The sequence below is a fragment of the Babylonia areolata genome, chromosome 7 (assembly GCF_041734735.1).
Source record: "Babylonia areolata isolate BAREFJ2019XMU chromosome 7, ASM4173473v1, whole genome shotgun sequence".
Lineage (NCBI taxonomy): Eukaryota > Metazoa > Mollusca > Gastropoda > Neogastropoda > Buccinidae > Babylonia > Babylonia areolata.
Window position 1 is genome coordinate 23152917 of NC_134882.1, and position 25401 is coordinate 23178317.

General features: G+C 42.7%; 1 protein-coding gene across 1 annotated transcript; it reads right to left on the reverse strand.

The window, feature by feature from the left end:
• Nucleotides 1–341: 341 nt before the first annotated feature.
• Nucleotides 342–21729, reverse strand: LOC143283804 (uncharacterized). Its single transcript, XM_076590174.1, has 8 exons — nt 20889–21729; nt 18226–18415; nt 17369–17478; nt 14987–15115; nt 14365–14553; nt 13523–13638; nt 9816–9906; nt 342–427 (listed from the first exon to the last, which is right to left on the reverse strand). The coding sequence occupies exons 1-8, from the start codon at nt 21010–21012 to the stop codon at nt 342–344; spliced, it is 1035 nt and encodes a 344-aa protein (XP_076446289.1). The 5' UTR covers nt 21013–21729.
• Nucleotides 21730–25401: the final 3672 nt, after the last annotated feature.

Here is a 25401-nt window from a genome sequence, read left to right on the forward strand (position 1 = left end):
AGAAGTTGAGCCCTGCTTCCTTCGCTCACGCTTCTCCTAAATGGCCAGCGTTCTCTTGTTTTCAAACGTCTTTATGTAACTACAGCACAGCATCTTCCAGCGAGAGCGGTCAAGGGCATCAGTTTCCCAGGAAGCGATGCCTGTGTCACAGGCTTTGAGGTTTGTCTTCAAGGTGTCCTTGAAGCGCTTGCAGGGTCTTCCAAGTTCACGGTGGCCTTCCTTCAGCTGGCCATACAAAAGCATCTTTGGGATCCTGCTGTCTGTCATGCGGACAATGTGTCCTGTCCAGCGTAGCTGGCACTGGATCAGCAGGCTTTCGATGCTGGGCAGGCCACTCCTCTCTAGAACCTGAATCCTTCGTAGGGATCTCTGGTGAAACTGCTCAAGTTGTTGAATATGACGGCGAAACGTCGGTCATGTTTCACAGCTGTACAAGGTGGTCAGCACAACAGCTCTGTAGGTTTTGATTTTGGTGCACAGCCTGTTGTTGAGTCTGCCAAAAGCGGAGCTCGACTTGGCGATGTGCAGCGTCACTTCTGCATCAAGGGCACCGTTGCTGCATAGGGTGCTGCCCACGTAGCAAAACTTGTCGACTGACTTGATCTCTGTGTCATCAATCTTGATTGCAGGTGGGGGAGAGGCACTGGCGTTCTGTGAGCTAGCTGGATGGTACATGGACTCGGTCTTGCTGAGGCTGATGGTGAGTCCAAAGCGCCTGCAGGAGGTTGAGAACCTGTCCAAAATGAACTTCATGTCCTCATGGGTGTGTGCAGCAAGCGCGCAGTCATCAACGAAGAGGGACTCTCTCAACAGTGCCTCAAACACCCTGGACATGGCAAGTTGAAAAGTTTGCCATCTGCGCGAAACTGAATGTAGATGCCCTGGTCACAGTCTTGGAAGGCGTCAATCAGCATGGCAGAGAAGAGAATGGAGAACAGTGTGGGTGCCAGGACGCAGCCCTGCTTCACTCCATTTACCACAGGGAACGGATCCGACATGTCAGTATTTTCCTGTACTCTCGCCTGCATGCCATCATAGAATGACGCAATCAGCTGGATTAGGCTCTCTGGGCAGCCGAACTTTAGGAGGATCTTCCACAGACCACGGCGGTTCGCCGTGTCGAAGGCCTTAGTCAGGTCTGCAAAGACCATGTGGAGCTCCCTGTTGTGCTCACGGCACTTCTCTTGCATCTGGCGTACAGCAAACACCATGTCACATGTCCCCTGCCTGAGCGGAAGCCGCACTGTGCTTCAGGGATGACTGTGTTGGAGACATGGTCAACCAGTCTGTTCAGAATGATGCGGGCGAAGATCTTGCCAGCGATGCAGAGGAGAGAGATTCCACGGTGGTTATCGTAGGATGTTTTGTCTCCCTTCCGTTAGTAAATGTGGACAATTGAAGCATCCTTGAAATCCTGGGGGGCCTCCCCTCTCTCCCAGATAGACTAGAACAGGGCGGTCAACTTGTCTGTCAGCACCTCGCCTTCATATTTGTAGATGTCAGCCTGGATTCCATCCGCTCCTGGTGCTTTTCCTGACGTTGTCAGCTTCAGGGCCTTCCGGGTCTCGGCCTTGGTGGGAGGGGCAGCTAGCGAGTCATTGACTGGTAGCTGTGGGAGGGCTGTAATTGCCTCGTCAGGTACGGGCGAGTCCCTGTTGAGGAGGGTGTTGAAGTGCTCTGCCCAGCGGGCAAGGATGTCTTTCTTGTCTTTCAGGAGGGTGGTCTTGTCCAAGGCTCGGACAGGGGTTCATCCTGTGACTCTCGGCCCATGCACAGCTCGGAGACCATCATGGAAGGTCTTCATGTCGTGAGCATCAGCAGCGGACTGAAGCTCTTTGGACTTTCTCTCCCACCAGGCGTTCTTCATCTCACGCAGCCTCTTCTGTACGAGTTGCCTGGTTTGCGAGAACTGGTTCTCCTTCCTCTGGCAGTCTTTATCGGAAATGTGATCCTGATGCCGTATATGCAGTGTGTTCAGGAGCTTGGAGATTCAGAGTCGTTCTCGTCAAACCAGTCTTTGTGGCTCCTCTGTACAAAGCCGAGTGTGTCAGCTGCTGCTGTGTACACAGCATCTCTAAAGGTGCTCCATACCTCTTCTACATCAGTCGATGCAGGAATTTCTTGGAGAGCTGCTTGGATTTGCTGCTGCAGCACGTCCTTGGTGATAGGGAGGCAGTGGATGTTCAGCTTCCTAGGGGATTTCTGCCAGGCTGGTTGGAGCTTGCGTGCAAGTCTGATGTTCATCTTGCTGCGTACCAGGCGATGGTCCGACCAAGAGACTGCTCCTCTCATGCAGCGTGTAATGGAAACATCACCTCTGTCCCTCTGCCGGACAATCACATAGTCCAGCATGTGCCATTGCTTGGAGCGGGGGTGCATCCATGTGTTCTTGTACTTGTCCGCTTGTTCGAAGAGGGTGTTGGTGATGGTCAGTCCATGCTGCGCGCAGAGCGAGAGCAAAAGACAGTCCGTTGGAGTTGCACTTGCCAGTGCCGTGGTGTCCTAGGACTTTTGGCCACGAGGAGAAGTCCACGCCGACGCGGGCATTGAAATCCCCAAGGATGATCAGCCTGTCCTTTCTGTCTACCGCTGAAATGGTGCAGCTGAGCTCCTCGTAGAAAGCTTCTTTGATGTCATCAGGGCTGGTCATCGTCGGGGCATAGCAGCTGATGACTGTGGAGAAGCGATCCTCGGACAGCTTCAGACGCAGGGTCATCAGCCTATCGTTTATCCCACGTGGAAGGCTGTCAAGCTGTCTTGCAAGTTTGGTTCGTATGGCAAAGCCCACGCCTGAGGTTCTTGGGGTGCCATCTGGCTTCCCAATGCAGTAGAAGGTGTAGCCCCCTCCAGCTGGGTTTCACCGGCAAACCTGGTTTCGCTCAGGGCTGCTATGTCCACCTGGTAGCGATCAAGCATTCTAGCAATGAGCGCTGTGCGCCTTTCTGGCACACATTACATATTAAATCAATTGTAAAATGCATAAAATATTGGCTCAAACTTACAAGACTGCCAACATCACGATCATAGAGGTATGCATACGAGATGCTGCTGCAAGAGAAGGGCGAACAGAACTGGGTATTCCACATCAAGAAAACACTAACGGAACATGGATTCGGTCTTGTTTGGATGTGCCAAGGAGTGGGGCAATAACGCGGCTTTGTATCGGAATTTAAAGATAGACTTATTGCATGTTTCAAATAAAACTGGCACAGGGAAATAGAGAGCAATTATATGTATAAATGGTTCTATTCATTTAAATCAATATTTCAAACAGAGAAATATATTAAGATCGTAGCAAACAGATGGTATAAAATCCAGTGCAGAGAAAAGATTTGTTCGGCATATACTCTCGCTCGCAAATTATGAGGCAGTAAATATACGTAAAACGTCTACTATCGGACCAGATACTCATTAATCAATCAAAAACTTAAATTCGGTTCTATGAAGGTGGGGGGAAGCATAGACAAAAAGGAAGGGTTACATTTGGATGGTCAATTTCGACAATGTATTTTTATGATGTGTACGTATTGATATGATATGTTTCGATGTTACATCTTAAATAAGTATTGTTTGTTTTATATGTACTTTGTTATGTATTCGAATTGATATGATGTGTGTCGATGTCACATGCATAGATAATTATTACATGGATGATATGTACTTTGTTTCCTGTGTACTGTCCAAACATTGGAGACGAACGACTGGGGGGGAAAGGCACATTGACTTCTTAAGATAATGACAAAATACCAAAGTGTCGCTTATCCCTTAGTACTTTAGTTTACTTTGATTATGTTTTTCCTTTCTGTTCCATTTTATCTGTTTTGCACCATTTTTGTTCTGATTTGTACCTATTGTGTCACTGGAGCTTTACAGCTAATGACAGTAAACATTTCGGTGTTCAGTGTTGTCTCTGTTTTATGTGTTGTGAATTTATTAAGCAGAACTTTGGGGTTTTATCAAAAGGCATAATGTGTGTGTGTGTGTGTGTGTGTGTGTGTGTGTGTGTGTGTGTGTGTGTGTGTGTGTGTGTGTGTGTGTGTGTGTGTGTGTGTGTGTGTGTGTGTGTGTGTGTGCGTGTGTGCGTGCGTGCGTGCGTGCGTGCGTGCGTGCGTGTGTGTGAGTATTTTGTGCTTTGCTTTTATAGCTATAATGCACGTTTCGTACCGCTTACTTTTCTACATATGTACGTATTGACAAATCAGAAAGATGCGCTTATAGTATATATTAGATAGATAATAGCGTACAGTACATAGTATATAGCACAAAGTAAAAAGTATATTATCGTACAGTATTTCTTGATGCAGGACCATACAACGTCAAGCAAACGTGTGTGTACTTACGACAGCTCACTGAAACAGAGAGAACAGAACACCATGTCATCAGTATATATCACTGCAGCTCCTCAACAAATTTTTTTTCGTTGAAAATGAAATACAGACGGAAATGATGACAAAGTAAACTGATCTAATCATGTGTCGCTAACAAGTGTTCAACTGCATTTCTTCTTTCGTTCACTTACACACACACACACACACACACACACACACACACACACACACACACACACACAGAGAGAGAGAGAGAGAGAGAGAGAGAGAGAGAGAGAGAGAGAGAGGTTGTTGACCTCTTTGGACAGTCACGCTCTCTGTAGATGCTCTCACATAATCGTGGCAGGGGAACAAACACTTGTGATAAGACCCAAGTTTTCTCCCCTACCTCTGTCAAACGGGTTTTATTCTTGGCTACTGCTTTTTAACCCCCTGTTTATTATCAACAGAGGGATAGTAATGCCCTACATGACTACAGCGATTTATACGAGTATTAAGCTACAAAACAATTACAATGATTTTTTGTCAATGGATTCGTGTTTTTTGTTCTTCTACAGATTCCGAACCTTGACCATGATAGTGGAGGAAACCACGTGATGGTGAACGGGTTGTCATGACATGACTTAACTATTCCAAACCATATCAAGTCTGCAGGGGTTTTGTTGTTGTTGCAGTTGTTGTTGTTGTTTTAACCCTACGCCGAGAGCAATCTGCTGGAGTCACTAACAGACGTGCAGGCAATCAGACTACGCGACAGTATGAGCGTTACATAACCCCCAGTCCTCTCGTTAAGTAAGAAAGCCTGCTGAGCAAACAACGTTTGTTTCACAATCAATCTTTGGGTTTTCATATGGGCCAGGATTGGGTTGCATCAACGATCTTGGCTGCGTTACATATGTTAAGCGATTTCGGTTTTTTTACGTGTGGAGCTAACTGTCTTCGGTCAGCGCTTTACAAACACAGAGTTATCCAGTGCATGAAAGGCGTGCTTCTACCTGGGTAGAGCCGACTGACGGCTGCCATCAGGCGCTCATCATTCGTTTCTTGTGTCAGTAAGTCACGCACGCTCGATGGCACACACATGATCAGTGTGGCTCAAATGTCTCTGTCACGTCTAATTTCTGTTTACATAGTTTACTGACAATAACTTTGTCTTATCTCGTCTTATCTCATCTGATCTCATCTTATCTTATCTTAGAGCGGTAGGAAATTTCTGGAAGTCTACTACTTTAAGTCCATAAATTTTATGGATTTTTCTTTAATTCTTTGCGCTAAGCAAAAAAACAAAAGCAAACTTAGCGCTGCTGAAATCACTGATGTAACGCAAACTCTTCTCTGTAGCTAATTACAAAGACAAATAAATACATGCAGAACGGTCATGTGCCAGGGTACATGGTCATACTGTGAACAATCTGTCAAGGTACATAGTCATACTGTGAACAATGTCTCAGGGTGCATACAGTCATACTGTGAACAATGTGTCATGGTACGCACAGTCATACTGTGAACAATGCGTCATGGTACGCACAGTCATACTGTGAACAATGTGGCACGGTACATACAGCCATACTGTGAATATGTGTCAGGGTACATACAGTAATTCTGTGAACACTGTGTCATGGTACATACAGTCATGCTGTGAACAATGTGTCAGGGTATATAGTCATATTGTGAATAATGTGTCAGGGTGCATACAGTCATTCTGTGAACAATGTGTCATGGTGCATACAGTCATACTGTGAACAATGTGTCATGGTACATACAGTCATACTGTGAACAATGTGTCATGGTACATACAGTCATACTGTGAACAATGTGTCATGGTACATACAGTCATACTGTGAACAATGTGTCTTGGTGCATAGTCATACTGTGAACAATGTGTCATGGTACATACAGTCATACTGTGAACAATGTGTCAGGGTACATACAGTCATACTGTGAACAATGTATCAGGGTGCATACAGTGATACTGTGAACAATGTGTCAGGGTACATACAGTCATACTGTGAACAATGTGTCATGGTACATACAGTCATACTGTGAACAATGTGTCTTGGTGCATAGTCATACTGTGAACAATGTGTCATGGTACATACAGTCATTCTGTGAACAATGTATCAGGGTGCATACAGTCATACTGTGAACAATGTGTCAGGGTACATACAGTCATACTGTGAACAATGTGTCAGGGTACATACAGTCATACTGTGAACAATGTGTCATTGTACATACAGTCATACTGTGAACAATGTGTCAGGTTTATAGTCATACTGTGAACAATGTGTCATGGTACATACAGTGATACTGTGAACAATTTGTCATGGTACATACAGTAGTGTTTTGAATAATGTGTCATGGTACATACAGCCATACTGTGAACAAAGTGTTATGGTACATACAGTCATACTGTGAACAATGTGTCTTGGTGCATAGTCATTCTGTGAACAATGTGTCTTGGTGCATACAGTGATACTTTGAACAATGTGTCATGGTACATACAGTGATACTGTGAACAATTTGTCATGGTACATACAGTAATGTTGTGAATAATGTGCCATGGTATATACAGCCATACTGTGAACAATGTGTCATCATAATTAGTCATACTGTGAACAATGTGTCATCGTATATACAGTCATACTGTGAACAATTTGTCATGGTACATGCAGTCATACTATGAACAATGTGTCATGGTATATACAGTCATACTGTGAACAATGTGTCACAGACATGCAGCATCTATGTGAACAATGTATCATGGTACATGTTAATTCTGTGAACAATGTGTCAGGGTACGTATAGTCATTCTGTGAACAATGTGTCAGGGCACGTACAGTCATTCTGTGAACAATATGTCAAGGTAAATTCAGTCATTCTATGAACGATGTGTCATGGTACATAGTCATTCTGTGAACAATGTGTCAGGATATATACAGTCATACTGTGAAAAATATGTCAGGGTACATACAGTCATTCTTTGAACAATGTGTCATGGTACATACAGTCATACTGTGAAGAATGTGTCATGGTCCATACAGTCATACTGTGAACAATGTGTCATGGTGCATACAGTCATACTGTGAACAATATGTCATGGTACTTAGTCATACTGTAAACAAAGTGTCATGGTGCATACAGTCATACTGTGAACAATGTCTCAGGGTACATACAGTCATACTGTGAACAATGTGTCACGGTACATACAGTAATTCTGTGAACAATGTCTCAAGGTCCATAGTCATACTGTGAACAATGTGTCATGGGGCATACAGTCATACTGTGAACAATTTGTCATGGTGCATACACCCATTCTCTGAACTATGTGTCATGGTGCATACAGTCATTCTGTGAACAACGTGACAGGGTGCATACAGTCATACTGTGAACAATGTGTCATGGTACATACAGTCACACTGTGAACAATGTGTCATGGTACATACTGTCATACTGTGAACAATGTTTCAGGGTATATGCATACTGTGAACAATATGTCACGGTACATACAGTAAATTTGTTAACAATGTGTCAAGGTACATAGTCATTTTGTGAATAATGTGTCACGGTAATACAGTCATTTTGTGAATAATGTATCACGGTAATACAGTCATTCTGTGAATAATGTGTCACGGTAATACAGTCATTCTGTGAATAATGCGCCACGGTAATAGTCATTCTGTAAATAATGTGTCACGGTAATACAGTCATTCTGTGAACAATGTGGCATGATACATACAGTCATACTGTGAACAATGTGGCATGGTACATACAGTCATACTGTGAACAATGTGGCATGGTACATACACTAATTCTATGAACAATGTGGCATGGTACATAGTCATACTGAGAACAATGTGTCATGGTGCATAGTCATACTGTGAAGAATGTGTCAGGGTATATACAGTCATTTTGTGAACAATGTGTCATGGTACATACAGTCATAGTGTGAACAATGTGTCATGGTACATACAGTCATACTGTGAACAATGTGTCATGGTACATACAGTCATACTGTGAACAATGTTTCAGGATATATACAGTCATACTGTGCACGATGTGTCACGGTACATACAGTAATTCTGTGAACAATGTGTCAAGGTACATACAGTCATTCTGTGAATAATGTGTCACGGTAATACAGTCATTCTGTGAATAATGTGTCACGGTAATAGTCATTCTGTGAACAATGTGGCATGGTACATACAGTCATACTGTGAACAATGTGGCATGGTACATACATACTCTGAACAATGTGACATGGTGCATACACTAATTCTATGAACAATGTGGCATGGTACATACAGTCATACTGTGAACAATGTGGCATGGTACATACACTAATTCTACGAACAATGTGTCATGGTACATAGTCATACTGTGAACAATGTATCATGGTGCATACAGTCATACTGTGAACAATATGTCAGGGTACATACAGTCATTCTGTGAACAATATGTCAGGTGCATACAGTCATTCTGTGAACAATCTGTCTTGTTGCATACAGTCATTCTGTGAACAATGTGTCAGGGTATATACAGTAATTCTGTGAACAATGTGTCATGGTACATACAGTCATAGCGTGAACAATGTTCATGGTACATACAGTCATACTGTGAACAATGTGTCATGGTACATACAGTCATTCTGTGAACAATGTGTGAAGGTACATAGTCATTCTGTGAATAATGTGTCACGGTAATACAGTCATTCTGTGAATAATGTGTCACGGTAATACAGTCATTCTGTGAATGATGTGTCACGGTAATACAATCATTCTGTGAATAATGTGCCACGGTAATATAATCAATCTGTGAACAATGTGTCATGATACATACAGTCATACTGTGAACAATTTGGCATGGTACATACAGTCATACTGTGAACAATGTGGCATGGTACATACACTAACTCTATGAACAATGTGTCATGGTACATAGTCACACACTGAACAATGTGTCATGGTGCATAGTCATTCTGTGAACAATGTGTCAGGGTCCATACAGCCATTCTGCGAACAATGTGTCAGGGTATATACAGTAATTCTGTGAACAATGTGTCATGGTACATACAGTCATAGTGTGGACAATGTGTCATGGTATATACAGTCATACTGTGAACAATGTGTCACGGTATATACAGTAATTCTGTGAACAATGTGTTATGGTACATAGTCATAGTGTGAACAATGTGTCATGGTATATACAGTCATACTGTGAACAATGTGTCACGGTACATACAGTAATTCTGTGAACAATGTGTCAAGGTACATAGTCATTCTGTGAATAATGTGTCACGGTAATACAGTGATTATGTGAATAATGTGTCACGGTAATACAGTCATTCTGTGAATAATGTGTCACGGTAATACAGTCATTCTGTGAACAATGTGTCATGGTACATACAGTCATACTGTGAACAGTGGGAAGAGTATGAGAATGGGACGTGATGGGATGGGTGGGGGGAGGGGGGGGGAGGCAGGTTCGAACCTGTTATGGTGAGGTCCAGCGTGTGCTCCGGGTTCGTACACGTTTTGTCGAGCACCTTGAGCTTCTCGCTGTCTCCAGATTTGGTCAGTTGCTGCACACACACACACACACACACACACACACACACACACACACAAACACACACACACACACACTGACTGACTGAAACCATTTATTGTCAGATTAACTGTTTGTTGTACTGACATTTTCGCAACCATTTGAATAAAATGTTAACTGAGCAACACAAGGAAATTCTGATTTGAGGGAAGGTATGATTTAAAAAGAACATATTTAACAAATCAATTTACCAAATTTCATTAACATCATTATCTCAAAAATATTCTAACCCACACACATACTCACATACGTGTCTCCCCCACCCTCTCCCTACATACATCCATGCATGCACACAAACGCCCATTATAATTCCCCCACCTCATTCCCCTGCCCACTCACTCACACTCACACTCACACTGTCTCTCACTCTTTCTCATCAAATTAAGGTTTCGTAATGTAATCAAGACGACATATTACATGTTAGGGTCGAACAGTTCCACTAATTAGAATAATGGGAACTTTGCTCTACAAGTAAATCTGACGCTATCACCCAAAACGAAACACTACTTTGGATTAACTAAAACAGAGGGGAACCTCTGCAGCATAAAAAAATAAAAAAATAAAAAAATAAATAAATAAAAAAGAAGGGGGATGAAACAAATTAGAAAAACCGACCAATTGGATGGTTTTTAATTAGGTCAACTGCGTTTTTTGTCAGAGACCAACCATTTTCTTTGCTAGGGTGAAAAACGCTGGACATGGCCAATGGAAGATTAAAGGATGTAATCATATCATGAAGGGGTTTGAAATGTAAATGTGTATCTGGACATTCGAGCAAAAAATGTGGGATGTCAAGGGTCTTACCACAAATACATAGTGGTGACGGTTTCAAAAATCTGCATAACCATGCATTAGTTCTTAGCCTGTGTGTCAAGTTTCTTGTGGAAATTGATCCTGGGGGATTAGTGCCTTTTCTTACTGGAAGAGAGAGATCCCACCAGAGCTTCTTTTTTGAGTTTTCTAAGAACTGTTTCTGTCTGAAACTCCAGATATATGTTGAAAGAATAGTACAGGCTTCAGAAACAGAAATAGGAATATTGTAATTGATTGAAACTGAATTGTTCGATGCCGCTTCCTGGGCACAAAAATCGGCCATTTCGTTGCCACGAAGATTAGAATGTCCAGGAACCCACAAGAGTGAAATGTCGGAGCCTCGCATAATTAACTGGTGGATTAAATACAAAATTTCGTACATAATATCTGCTCGTTCAGATGAAGATTGATTATTTAATGCCATCAATGCTGATTTTGAATCAGATAGTATAAGGATTTTTGCAGGCACAAGAGGCATATCACTAAAAAAAGGTGAAAGCCATCAGAATTGCAAACAATTCAGCAGTAAAAATTGAACAACCTTTATTTAAGTGGAATCTCTTTTTAATGTTAAGCTCGGGGATTACAAAAGCGGCTCCAACTTCAGAGTTACTACTGATTGATCCATCTGCGAAAACACGGATGTAATATTTGAAATGGGTATTAATTAGTTCTTTGGCCCGAGAGGCAATAATGAGTGGACTGTCACTCTTTTTTAATTGTCCATATGTAAAAATATTTGCTTGCTCAGTCAGCCAAGGCGGGTGAAAACAATGCGGAATTTTCGCAATCTGGGAAAGAGACAGACTGCAACTCTCAAAGACTGACTTAGTAAAATCGAACAAGGACGTGTATACAGCTTTGTTACGAATTTCTCTACAGATGTATGTTTCTTCATCAATTTCAGAGACAACCGAATTTGGAACAGCTCTAGCCCTTACCATGTAGTTACAGGCACATAATTTCCTGTGTGCAGGTAATGGCAAAACACCAGCTTCTTTGTATGTTTTGTCGATTGAAGCCCATCGCGGTAACCCAAGTGCAATCTTAAAAGCTAAGGAATCAATACTTGTCAGTTTACACACACACACACACACACACACACACACACACACACACACACACACACACACACATACACACGGTATTACTTGGTTACTGAACCAAGAAAGTTTAATATATCGGAGGGGGTGTTCTACAAAATATATCTATTAATTCGGTTTGTTTTTGTTGTACAGCAGAAATCACACGTGAGTCATGAAGGCTTTGCCTCTTGTTTGCCACTGATCTCTTCACCATCATCACAATGGATGACGACGAAAATTGATACATAGAACAAATGGAATAAAGTAATAAATGTTTATTTTTGAAAAAAGAATCTCAAACATGTGTATTCGCATACAACATTAGTCCATGCAATAACATGGTGTTTCGGTGGTGTGTGTGTGTGTGTGTGTGTGTGTGTGTGTGTGTGTGTGTGTGTGTGTGCGTGTGTGTGTGTGTGTGTGTGTGTCCTTTTTGAAATGACGAATTCAAAGTTCTCAGAAAATGCCGGTCAGAAGCATATGTAAAATAAACATAGAGAAACAAAAATCCGCTCATACCAATATAGGTTGTAAGACTTTCAATCTGAGCAGTATTTCCAGATAGTGAACAGAATTTGATTTCTGCCACAGGACCCGAGGGTTTGATTGTGTCGTTCCCGGTTAGTTGCCAGGACCCGAGGGTTTGATTGTGTCGTTCCCGGTTAGTTGCCAGGACCCGAGGGTTTGATTGTGTCGTTCCCGGTTAGTTGCCAGGACCCGAGGGTTTGATTGTGTCGTTCCCGGTTAGTTGCCAGGACCCGAGGGTTTGATTGTGTCGTTCCCGGTTAGTTGCCAGGACCCGAGGGTTTGATTGTGTCGTTCCCGGTTAGTTTCCAGAACGTTTGTTTTGGACTTCAACTCGGACAGCATACCATTTCCTTCTTCCCCGCAGTGAAAAGAAACGAAAACTCTTGACAAAAAAAAAAAAAACCGCACTAGCTACTCCATCCACGTTTTCACTGCTGGAATAAAGGTATAATCATTGTCAGTCAAAGGCAGCCATCTTGCCTAGAAAGTCTTGTCACTGTCGGAATCTTGCATCGAGTCGATAACTGACGATAACATTATTGAAAGGAGGCGAATGAGGCCGCTAGATTTATTCGGAGAAAGATTTGGGCATAAAGATTTGCGCACAAGCCTCATCACTTCCTCCATAATGTCCCTGGACAACCATACAAAATCGACAAATCTTAACTAAAAGCCAGTGTCAGTTAAAAAGTTCCACAACGCATCTGCGTATCAATATTATTCAAGTATACAAACAAGGGTAAACATCCGTTATTAGTTGGAGAGACAAAGTAGTGATGAAGTCATAGAAAGTTTGAAACGTTGATGCATCCATATTATGATCGTGGAACAATGAAATACCGATCTTTCTGGTTAGATAGAATAGCTCCGTTTCAAGCTCACAACTTTTGTTTCAACACACTATCGTTTCTGATGGTGAGCAAAATACGATTTTGTTCGTTATATCAATTCATACGTACTGGCGTTTTCGTGTTGTTGTTTTTGTTGTTGTTGTTTGGGGGGTTCTTTTTTTTTGTTTTTTTGTTTTTTCGTCGTAGTTTTTTTTGTGTGTTTTTGGGTTGCTGTATTTTTGCTGTGCATAAGGAATCACAAATTAACTATAAAAAAGCTTTGCCTCTTGTTTTGATAGAAATTGACAAACGAAGGCAGTTGTCAATCTCTTACCGTGCACACAAACTGCTGGTAAGTTGTCCCATCCGGTGAAGCGTCCTGGTTAAACAGGAACTGGTATGTACTGGAGTCCTTTGTGAAGAACAGCAAACAACTCAGCTTCCCACCCTCTACACACACACACAGTCACACACAGCGGTCAGTCAGGCCTGAAACACCTTCATTATTTTGCTTTGCGTTGTGCTGTGTTGCTGTCCTTTGCTTTGTTTTGCTTGCTTTGCTTTGCGTTGGTTTGCGTTGGTTTGCTTGGCTTGGCGTGGCTTGCATTGGTTTGCTTTGCTTTGCTTGGCTTTGCTTGGCTTTGCTTTGCATTGGTTTGCTTGGCTTGGCTTGGCTTGGCTTGGCTTGGTTTGCTTTGCTTTGCTTGCTTTGCTTTGCTCTGCGTTGGTTTGCGTTATCTTGCGTTTCGTTGCGTTCCTTTACTTTTTTTTAAACATTGCTTAGCTTTGTCCTCATTGATTTTGCTTTACTTTTATTTGTGTTGCTTTTCTTTCACACACCTTTTTTTTTACTTTGTTTTATTTTACTTTGTTTTTTTTTGTTTTTGTTTTTTTTTTTTTTTGCTCTGCTTTATTTTTTATCCATTTTTTCTTTGCTTTACTGGGTTTTTGGTTGTTGTCGTTGTTGTTTTTACTCCTTTTTTTTTCTTCGCTTCGCTTTGTTTTACCCTATTTTACATCCTTTTCCCTCTTTTTCCTTCTTTTATGTAGCTTTGCTTTTCTTATTTTACTTTTCTTTACTTCTACCCCTTGTTTTAAACTTTGCTTTGATTTGCTTTTAATTCTTCACTTTCTTTTCACACACACACACACACACACACACACACACACACATACCTGAGAATAAAATCTTGGTGTCACAAGCGGTGTAGTCGACCCTGGCGGTGCTCCGATCCATGCAGAAGTCGAGGCTGGAGTCTCTACCTTGGCAGTCGTTGCCGTCCTTGACGTAGTTATAGGTGGCGAACAGGTCAGGGGAGCACTGCTGCTCCGATTGGGTAAATGACTTCAAAATACCCCCATCAGCTGAATGGTGAAGATGGGAGTAGAATAGAATAGAATTGGACTGAACTGAACAAAATCCATTGTACTGAACATCAAACCTTTACAATTTCAGAGGCACGAGGCTCACGGAAACGAATGAATAATTACACAATGGGACAGATAGGAACAGAGCAGAATAGAATAAGTTTTATTTGTTTGTCATGAAACCTTCAAGGTTTTGTAAGACTCGATTCACACACACACACACACACACACACACACACACACACACACACACACTAATAAAGAGAGAAAGAAAGAAAGAAGTTTGGTAAAGATTCACAATGTGCGTAGACACGTGAGCTAATTTTTTTTTTTTTTTTAAGACACTGGAAAAGAAACGTTTCAACAACGGCTGAAGTGACAATTCGCATTCGCACGAAACAAATCACATATGCATAAGAACAACACTCACTTTTGTACAGAAGAGTAGGGAGTACCGACTCGGAGCTCAGTTTGCAGACGACGTCCAATAAGGGAACTGAGCTGCTGGTGAAGCCCTCATACATTGTCTGCCCGGGCAGTGTACCAGCTGTGGCGGTTTCTGTTCACAACCCAACTCTCGTTTAACGCTCGACATTGTCAGTGGTGCTGCTAGTTTCATTCAAACAGAAATAAACTTGAAAACAAAAACACACAAGAGCACACACACACAGAGCCTTTACTTCTCACGTGCGATCTTATCTGCGCCCATCAAATCAACACTAAATTTCATTTGTTCATTTCTCTCCACAAGCTTTCTAATTATTTCATTTCACTAAACATCCTCTTTTTTTTTACGAAAACAACAAGCTGCAATTAAATGATGATAAGACTGAATTGATGATAACCTGTCCAAAGAAGTTTCGTCAACAGCCTTCCTTTCCTGACTCTGCTCTGATCAATAGCACACCTGTTTCACTTTCTCCCTCTGTTCGCAGTCTTGGTGTAATCCTAGACCAGTCTCTTTCCTTCCAACAGCACATTTCGAATATCTGTAAAGTTGCCTATTTGGAACTGCGTAGAATCAGCTCTATCCGCCACTATCTCTCAACCGATGCAACCAAGACACTTGTATGCTCTCTGGTTCTCTCAGATTACTGCAACTCTCTTTTGGCCGGCCTTCCCAAATATCTGTTAGACAGACTCCAACGAATTCAGAATAATGCTGCCAGACTCATTTGCAGAGCTTCTAAATTTGACCATGTTTCTCCTCTCCTTCAGTCTCTCCACTGGTTGCCTGTTTCTGATCGAATAGACTACAAGCTATCCACTCTGACCTTTTCTGCAGTCAACGGATCTGGCCCCAAGTATCTTTCTGAACTCATCCACATCTATACCCCGTCTCGCTAGCTCCGTTCTTCCTCTGATACTCGACTTCTCAGGATACCTCACGTTAGAAGAAAGACCTATGGACACAGCTCGTTTTCTTTTCAATCGCCAAAGACGTGGAACAAGCTCCCTGATAACCTCCGTCATTCTGATTCCCTCGCATCTTTTAAATCTCGTCTCAAAACTCACCTTTTCCCTCAGCAATAAGTTCAATTGTGGCAAGTCCACTTCCTTTGCGTTAGCTGTGCTTGACTATGTGTGTATACATATGTATGTGTACATAACTACATGCATGTATATGAATGTGTATTGTGTGTGCGTGTGTTTATGTAAGTTTGTGCCTGCCTATGTGTGCGTATGTGTTAGGGTAGCTGTTAGATACACATGTATGTTAAAATGTATGTATGCAGCGTGTGTGTGTGTGTGTGTGTGTGTGTCTGTGTGTGTGTGTGTGTGTGTGTGTGTGTGTGTGTGTGTAGTCACATTTTGGTGTGTGTATGTAACATAGATATGATGTATTATGTTAACCAAAGCGTTTTTGTAAAGCACCTAGAGCAGATTTCTGGATAGTGTGCTATATAAGTATCCATTATTATTATTATTAAAAAAAAAATTTAGGCCCGGCAAGCGAAAAGTCCACATCACAAGCGCATGCGCAGTTGGAGTTCAGTTTAACGGTGTCTACGCCCTGACCGTTTGTGGGATAGACGTTCATGGACGGGAAGAACTGAGCTTTCTGCCAATAAAATCAGCGGCCTTCTTCGCCTCCTTTTGACAATAATTATGTAAACTATCAACACGACTCACATCCTAATGATTTCCTGTCTAAGAACGTTCGCCTCCGAAATTTTAGCCACTGGCTCTTACTGGGTGGTATTATCACACCAGTTTACAGTTGATAAACTGATGGTGTGTTTTGCTGTTTGGGTGATAAAGATGAATCAGCTGGACGTCTGTCTTCTGTGGCGTTGTGACTAAACTTGGTTCTGTTGAGAAGGAAGCGACCAGTCACATACCACAGGCGCAAAAGCAAGGCAGAAAACGAACAGGGTAGGTATGCGAGAGTGGTGTTAGACTTCCCTCTAGTCGGGTGGGGTGGATGAATGGGTAGAGCGCTGGATCCTCGCTTGAGTGTCCAGAGTTCGATTCCTGTTTCGGCGCACCCGGTGGGTTAGGTGTGGAGATCTTTCCGATCTCCCAGGTCAACGTATGTGCAGACCTGCTAGTGCCTGAACCCCTCGTGTATATACGCACTAAGACGATCAAATAGGCATGCTAAAGATCCTGTAAACCATGCCAGCGTTCAGTGGGCTATTAGTGGAAAAGAAGAGCATATCCAGTATGCATACCCCCGAACTGGAGTATGGCTGCCTACACAGCGTGGCAAAAACGGTCAAACACGCGAAAGCCGTCTTGTACATGCAAGTGAAGGAGGAAGTTACAGCCGTTGAACGCACAAAGAGGAGAAACGGCGTGCCAGACTTACCTGTCAAAGTGCGCAGGAGAACTGTGGCTTCCGATTCTTCAGTCAGTTCCCAGCAGAAATAGGCCTTGGACGTGCCTCCTAGGTAGTTGCTGAACGTACCTTTTGTACCGCTGCAGAACACACCGTCACACACACACACACACACACACACACACACACACACATGCGTCTGAATGCGTATATACACGAGGGGTTCAGGCACCGGCAGGTCTGCACACACGATGACCTGGGAGATCGGAAAGATCTTCACCATTCTCACTAATATCACGCAAAGTGAAAAGACGTTAAATTAAATAAAGAACACAGACAGAGAGGGAGAGAGAGAGGGAGAGCAATTGTATGACACTGAGAAAGTCTGTGTGTCGTCAATGTATGTCTACTGGTGAATGTGGATGCATTTATACACTGTGCCGTGTGGGCTGTAGCAGCAAAGCAGCATCAGCTGTGGAAGAAGTTACTTGTTGTTGAGTAGGAGGAGGAGGTGAAAATTATATTGTTGTAGCTTTTGTTCATATTGGTGTTGTTTTTGTTTTGTTTTGTTTTTTTTAGATTATCAAGATCACTTTTATCATCATCAGCGAATACATCATTATCGTCGTCATCATAAACATCATCATCATCATCACCACCATAAGCATCATCATCATCATCATTATCACCGTAGATAATCAGTAAACAACATCATCATAAACACCGTACGTCATAGCCGTAAACAAAATAACCACCGTAAACAACAACATCATCATCATCACCGTAAGCATCATCATCAACGTTGTCGTTGTCATCTTCTTCTTCTTCTTCTTCTTCTGCATCATCATCGTCATCGCCAGCCGAGTCGCGATCCACAATGAACTCACAACATGTATCGGGTATCGCTGGACTGGATGCAGTCGTAACCCTCCTCGCTCAAGGGTATGCTGTCTGGGAAAGGAATACCCGTGGTGTCCGAGGAGGTGATGGTGACGCTGGTGCTGGTGTCCACCCTGTGCCACGTGCCTTCCAAGATGTTAGGGAGTGTGCACAGCGCGTGCGCTTGATTGGCTGTCCCTGCGCAATGGGACAGAAGGTTGACATTTGTATCTGTTCCTTTTCTTCTCATGTATTGCCACGTCCGCTTGTACTGAAGTAGGCACTTCAACATGTACTGAAGTAGGCACTTCAACAATGATAACAACAACCGTAGAAATAATCAAGCCAACACGCAAGCAAGCAAGCAAACACACACGCGCGCGCGTACGCTCACACTCTCTCTCTCTCTCTCTCTCTCTCTCTCTCGGTAACTCAACTCTGATTTCGACATTTATGCTGTGTTAAAACATTTGGTTCTGTTTCATTTATCTACTCATTGTCTCTTGTTTCTGCGATCATGCGTGTGTTTGTGCACCTCAGTTGTTTAAAGAAGAAGAAGAATTCAACTGAACACACAGTAAATTCAATTCGTGACACACAGTCAGGCAGACAGGCAAAAATGAACGTCTTCAATGTCATTCATTGCACTCGTGGGAAAACGTCGCTGTACCACTTTGTCTTCCGTCTGCCGCAGCCGACAGACCACTGCACACAACAACAACGGAATAACACAATAACAGCAGCAGGTAACAACAGCAGCTGCAGAAATACGACTGCATGTGATCGCTGCCGCAGCAGCAGCAGCACTAGCTGTAATAGTAGTGGTATGACAAGCAATAGCAGTAGCAGTGACAGCAGCAGTAGAAGTAGCATGATAATAGCAGCAACAGCAGCAGTAGTAGTGGTAGCAGTAGTTGCAGCAGCTGCAGAGGTAGTAGTATAAGCAGTAGCGGAAGCACAAGCAATAGCATGAGCAGCAGCAACAAAAGTGGTAGCAGTAGCAGTAGGAATGAAGGAGGAGGAAGAGGAGAAGAAGAAGTGGTATAAAAATAATAAACAGCAGCAGCAGTAGTAGCAGAAGTAGTAGCAGTAGTTTAGTCAGCAATAGAAGCAGCAGCAGCAGCAGCAGTAGTAGTAGCAGTAGTTTGGTATGCAATAGCAGCAGCAGTACTAGTAGTAGTAGTTTGGTATGCAATAGCAGCAGCAGCAGCAGTAGTAGTAGTAGCAGCAGTATGATAAGCAGTAGAAACAGGAGCAGAAACAGCGGCACGTTTTTGTTGTAGCAGTAGCAGGAGCAGCAGCAGTGTGAAGAGTATAGTCAGAATTTTCAGCAGCAGCAGCAATAGTATTAGAAGTACATCATAATGGCATAAGCAGCAGCTGTTGTAGTGGTGGTGGCGATGGTGGTAGTAGTGGTAGTAGTCTGATAATAGTGGTAGCAGCAGCAGCAGTAGTAGTAGTAGTTGTAGTAGTATGATAACCGATGTTTGTAGCAGCAGTAGTATCAACATGATAATAGCAGCAGCAGTAGCAGTAGCAGTAGTAGTAGTATGGTAACCAATAGTTGTAGCAGCAGTAGTATCAGTATGACAATAGCAGCAGCAGCAACAGCAGCAGCAATAGTAGTAGTAGTAGTGTGATAGTCAATAGCAGCAGCAGCTGTAGCAGGAGAAGGAGGAAGAGGAGGAGAGCAGCTTGCATATAAAAATAAAAAGTAAATGTTTTCGGACTGACTGGAAAAGCAATACAACACAGTAAAACACAGTATAGTACAACGCGACTAAAACAAAAATCATTTACGCTTAAGAAAGGTTTGATAATGAATGATTGAATGAATGAATGAATGAATGAATAACACCAACAGTAACATGAACACCACCACCAACATATTCATCAACATTACGAACAAAACAACGAGTGATGACCTAGAGGTAAAGCATCCGCCTAGGAAGCGAGAGAATCTGAGCGCGCTGGTTCCAATCACGGCTCAGTCGCCGATATTTTCTCTCCCTCCACTAGACCTTGAGTGGTGGTCTGGACGCTAGTCATTCGGATGAGACGATAAACCGAGGTCCCGTGTGCAGCATGCATTTAGCGCACGTAAAAGAACCCACGGCAACAAAAGGGTTGTTTCTGGCAAAATTCTGTAGAAAAATCCACTTCGATAGGAAAAACAAATAAAACTGTAAGCAGGAAAAAATACCAAAAAAAATGGGTGGCGCTGTAGTATAGCGACGCGCTCTCCCTGGGGAGAGCAGCCCGAATTTCACACAGATAAATCCGTTGAGATAAAAAGAAATACTAAATACAAAATACAAATAAACACAACATCATCACCATCATCATCAACAACAACAACAACAAAGTAGCATAGGAATAAATGCATTTATACAGCAAAGTAACTTGACCGCCAGTACCGAAACTACACTTCCACAACCTAAACTTCACCGAACATCAGCACCACCTCCACATCAACAACAACAACAACAACAACAACAGAACCATCAACACCGCTCCTACCAACAAGAACACCATCAACAACACCAAAGCAGCAACACCCACAACAACTACATATAATAAGAACGACGAAGACAGCAGCAACGACAACGAAGACATAGCTTAAATCAGTCATACAAGGACAACCTGAAAGTACAACACAGGAGCATCTTACCCGACAGACACAGCAGAGCGAAGAAGACAACCAGAAGACTTGGACGATGATCCAACAACCATGACATGGTTTCCACAAATTTTGTATTTCTTCTTCCTTGGAAATAAACCAGTTGTCTACTCATAAACTAAATTTTCCAAAATCTTGTCTGCCGCAGATGACCTTATGTTATGATATATTTATACGCATTGAGTTTCTTGTTTTGTTTTGTTTTGTTTTTGTTTTGTTTTTTGTTGTTGTTTGGTTGGTTTTTTGTTTTGTTTTGTTTTTTTACAGTCGTATCGAGAATAAAACCGAAATCAGTCAAGACTTACACCTCATAGTGTTCGTTTCGTCTGTTACTGAGTGTCATTAAAGTTATGTAATCATTAGCCCTGATTTTACGAAAGTTATCAGTTTGTTTTCTGAAGCGTCAAACAGTCGTGATTATGAGTTGGCTAGCAATGCTGTAAATCTGCCAGTCAGCAAGGCAAAGACTTAACTGCGGTCAATCCTTCAAAACACAGAACACATTTTCCGCTGAACACACCTCCATCCACACTTAAAACAAAAATGGCTAGTGGTTTCTGCAACCAGCGAAGAACACCTGAACCCCGCGCGCATACAGACAAGACAAATACTAATTTATGCAGTCGCTACGACGACGCGGCGCGTCCCCCACGACTTTCAGATCTTCGCCACGACCAATGGTTCCAAAAGCACAGCCATGAGTCAAGTTCAAGTTCTTTTTTTATTTATTTATATTTTGAATAAAGCCAGGACTTGAGGCGCGGCTCAATGCAAGGTAGGGAAAAAAAAGCGGTTGGTGAAGTGCCAGCCGAACGACAGAACAGAAAGAGCCAGAGAACGCCCGTTGCTAACAAGACTCTCGCTGGGAGCGGGAGGTCCATGCGAAAGGCAGTGCAGTACTAGTTACTGATTGGCTCTGGCCCGCGCAGTGATATTAATCCATGCCTGTCCTAACTGCGCCACGGGTTCGGTGCTGGCGGCGCGACAATAGCCTGGCAGACTGTTTAACGCTGGTTTGTTTCTCGGCCGCTTTTTTTTTTTTTTTTTTTTTTTTTTTTTTTTTGAAGGCTGAATGAGAGACTGTGAGGGAAGAGTGAGAACAGTGAACACTGAAATGTTTAGCCATTAGCTGTAAAGCTCTTGTGAAGTAGTAGGTACAATTCAGAACAAAAATGGTGCAACACATATAAAATGGAACAGAAAGGAAAAACATAATCAAAGCAAACTAAACTACCAAGGGATAAACGGCACTTTGGTACTTGTCATTTTTAAAAAGTCCAAGTGGTAGGCGGGTACTGTGCCTTCCCCCCCTAAACCCCCACGCCCCCCTCGCCCAGTCGTTCATCTCCAAGGCTTGCTCAGTACACAGGAAACCAAGTACATATAATCCGTATAATAATTATCTAAGCATGTGACATCCACACTCACATCATATCAATACGAACACATAACAAAGTACATATAAAACATATAATAATTATCTAAGCCTGTAACACCGAAACACGTCATATCAATACGAACACATCATAAAAATATATTGTCGAAATTGACCATTCAAATGCAACACTTCCTTTTTGTCTATGCCTTTTTTTCCCCCTCATAGAACACATACTAAGTTGTTGTTTTTTTTGTTGTTGTTGTTGTTTGTTGTTTTTTAATTGACTAATGAGTATTTGGACCGATAGTAGACGTTTTACGCATATTTGCTGCCTCGGATACATATTTTGCTAGTGAAAGTATCATATCTTCATTTTCTGTCAGCAGTATGCCGAACAAATCAATTCAAGCGATTCAAGGTGGCGTCGACCAATGGCGACACGGGGATAGCTGTCCTGTTTATTTTGTGTTTAGTTCTGTTTATGTGTGTTAGGGAAACAGCTGCGATCCTACAATATGATCGTGACATGCTGCTGCGTGTTAGGGAACGGGTAGGTGAGTCACTTCAGTTCACTATATCATGATATTCAATCGTCAACCATGAACACTGACCGGTCAACACGCAAGGCTCAGCCCGCAAGGAAACGCGGAAAGCGAGGTGGGGCCCTTTCAGGGTTACGCCAAGAATGTTTTCACCCACCTCTATCCAGTATGTTCCTATCGAACGTTAGATCTCTAGCCAACAAAACTGACGAACTTACATGTAACATTCAGACGAAGAGGGACTACAAAGAGTGCTCTGTGTTCTGTTTTACTGAAACATGGCTTAACCCGCACATCCCTGACAGCGCCGTTGAAACACCAGGCTTCACTGTCTACAGATCTGACCGCACTGCTGACAGGCAAGCAAAGGGGCGACGGTGTGTGTTTCCTCGTGACCACACGATGGTGCTCCGATGTCAAGGTGCTATCGCGTGCCTGCTTCCCTGACGTGGAATTTCTCACCATCCAGTGCCGACCCTTCTGCCTCCCACGAGAAATAACTTCAGTGACGCTGATCGTGGTGTACATCCATCCCACAGCGGACCTCTCCGCTGCACTGCGTCTGCTAGCAGACGAAATTAGCAAGTGCGAGAACAGTTGGCCCGACTCCACCGTCATCGTTGCTGGTGATTTTAACAAAGCCAGCCTCAAGAAAGAGATGCCGAAGCTGTACCAGCAAGTGGACTGTCCAACACGTGGTGACAAGACCTTCGACCACTGCTACACCTCCATCAAGAAAGCGTACCACTCGATCCGCCGTGCGCCTTTAGGACAGTCCGATCACAGCATGATGTATCTGGTGCCGGAGTACAAACAAAAACTAAAAGCCGAAAATCAGTCGTGAAAACTGTGAAACAATGGTCGGCCCCTGCCTTAGAGACCTTGCAGGACTGTTTTGAATGTACAGACTGGAGTATTTTTAAAGACTCTGCAGGGAACTTAGATGAATATACCGACACAGTGTGCGATTACTTTTCTTTCTGTGAAAGTGTGTGCATTCCAACAAAAAATATCAAAATATTTTCAAACGACAAAATTTGGTGCAACGGGGCTGTTAGGCAAAAACTAAAGGAAAAAGAGAGAGCGTTTCGTGAAACTGATGATAGATTAGTCCACAATAAGGCAAAAAGAAGTGTTGAAAAATGCATTCAGAAGGCAAATTTTTATATAGGAAACATTTAGAAGAACATTTGTCTGCAAACAACTCTAGGAATGTGTGGACCGGACTGCAGAACATCACTGATTTACAAAATGACCCACTAGAAAGTCGACATCACTGACAGAACTCTTCCAGACAAACTGAACATATTCTACTCCAGGTTTTACAAACCATTGTCTACTTCCGACGTGGTTGCACCCATAATCACCCCCACTCCCCCTTTCATAGTCCAAGAGAATGAAGTCAAACGCCAGCCACTTCAGTCGTCTGAAAATGAGAAAAGCCGCTGGCCCAGACAACATCTTTCCAGGCCTTTGGAGGAAGTGTGCAGTCCAACTATCTTGTGTCTTCACTGACATATTTAACATGTCCCTTCAGTCATGTGTGGTACCACACTGCTTTAAGAAATCTACAATCATTCCTGTTCCAAAGAAAGCTCAGCCTAGTTGTCTTAATGATTATCGTCCCGTAGCCTTAACATTAGTCGTCATGAAAACATTTGAATGCTTAATTCTGCAATTCCTAAAAACTTGCACTCCTCCATCTTTTGATCCATTTCAGTTTGCCTACAGAGCCAACAGATCAGTTGACGATACCATTAGCATAGGTCTCTACCACGTTTTCAGACATCTCGAAAATCCTAACAGTTATGCTAGGATCCTTATCATTGACTACAGCTCAGCGTTCAACACAATAGTACCATCAAAACTATATTTTAAATCGAAAGACCTCTCGCTGCCTGAATCAGTTTGTGCATGGATCCTAGATTTTCTAAGATGCAGACCGCACGTTGTTAAAGTTGGTGACCTCACCTCCTCCAGATGTATTCTCAACATAGCACCCCACAGGGATGTGTTCTATCTCCACTGTTGTCCTCACTATTCACACATGACTGTGCAACTCGTAATGAATGTAACGCCATGGTCAAGTTTGCCGACGATACTACACTAGAAGGGCTGATTACGAACAGTGATGAGTCAAAATATAGGGAAGAAGCACTAGAACTTGTCAGCTGGTGTGATCAAAACAACTTAGAACTCAACGTATCAAAAACAAAAGAATTAATTTTAGATTTCAGGAAGACCAGATCTGACCCCTCACCACTTGTCATTAAAGACAAACAAGTAGAGATCATCATCGAATTTAAATTTCTTGGACTGATCATTTCCAACGATTTGAAATGGGAGAAAAATACGGAAAAAAATTGTTAAGAAAGCACAACAGCTCCTGTACTTTCTTCGGCGCCTCAAAAAGTTGGGAATCAGAAAAGTAATCATGATTGATTTCTACCGAGCAGTCATTGAAAGCGTGTTAACCTTCGCTATTACTGTTTGGTACGGAAACATTTCCAAGACAGAAGTTGCAGCCCTGAGCAGAGTCGTAAAAACTGCCACCAAGATCACCGGGGCTGATCTACCTTCTCTA

Excerpts from the sequence above, each read along its gene's own strand:
- LOC143283804 (XM_076590174.1), bottom strand. The coding sequence starts at position 21,012 with ATGAGTAGACAACTGGTTTATTTCCAAGGAAGAAGAAATACAAAATTT. Across the intron at positions 15,116-17,368 it reads TCTCCTGCGCACTTTGACAG|AAACCGCCACAGCTGGTACA; the intron begins GTAAGTCTGGCA and ends GGTTGTGAACAG. Across the intron at positions 9,907-13,522 it reads ACCAGCAGTTTGTGTGCACG|CAACTGACCAAATCTGGAGA; the intron begins GTAAGAGATTGA and ends GTGTGTGTGCAG.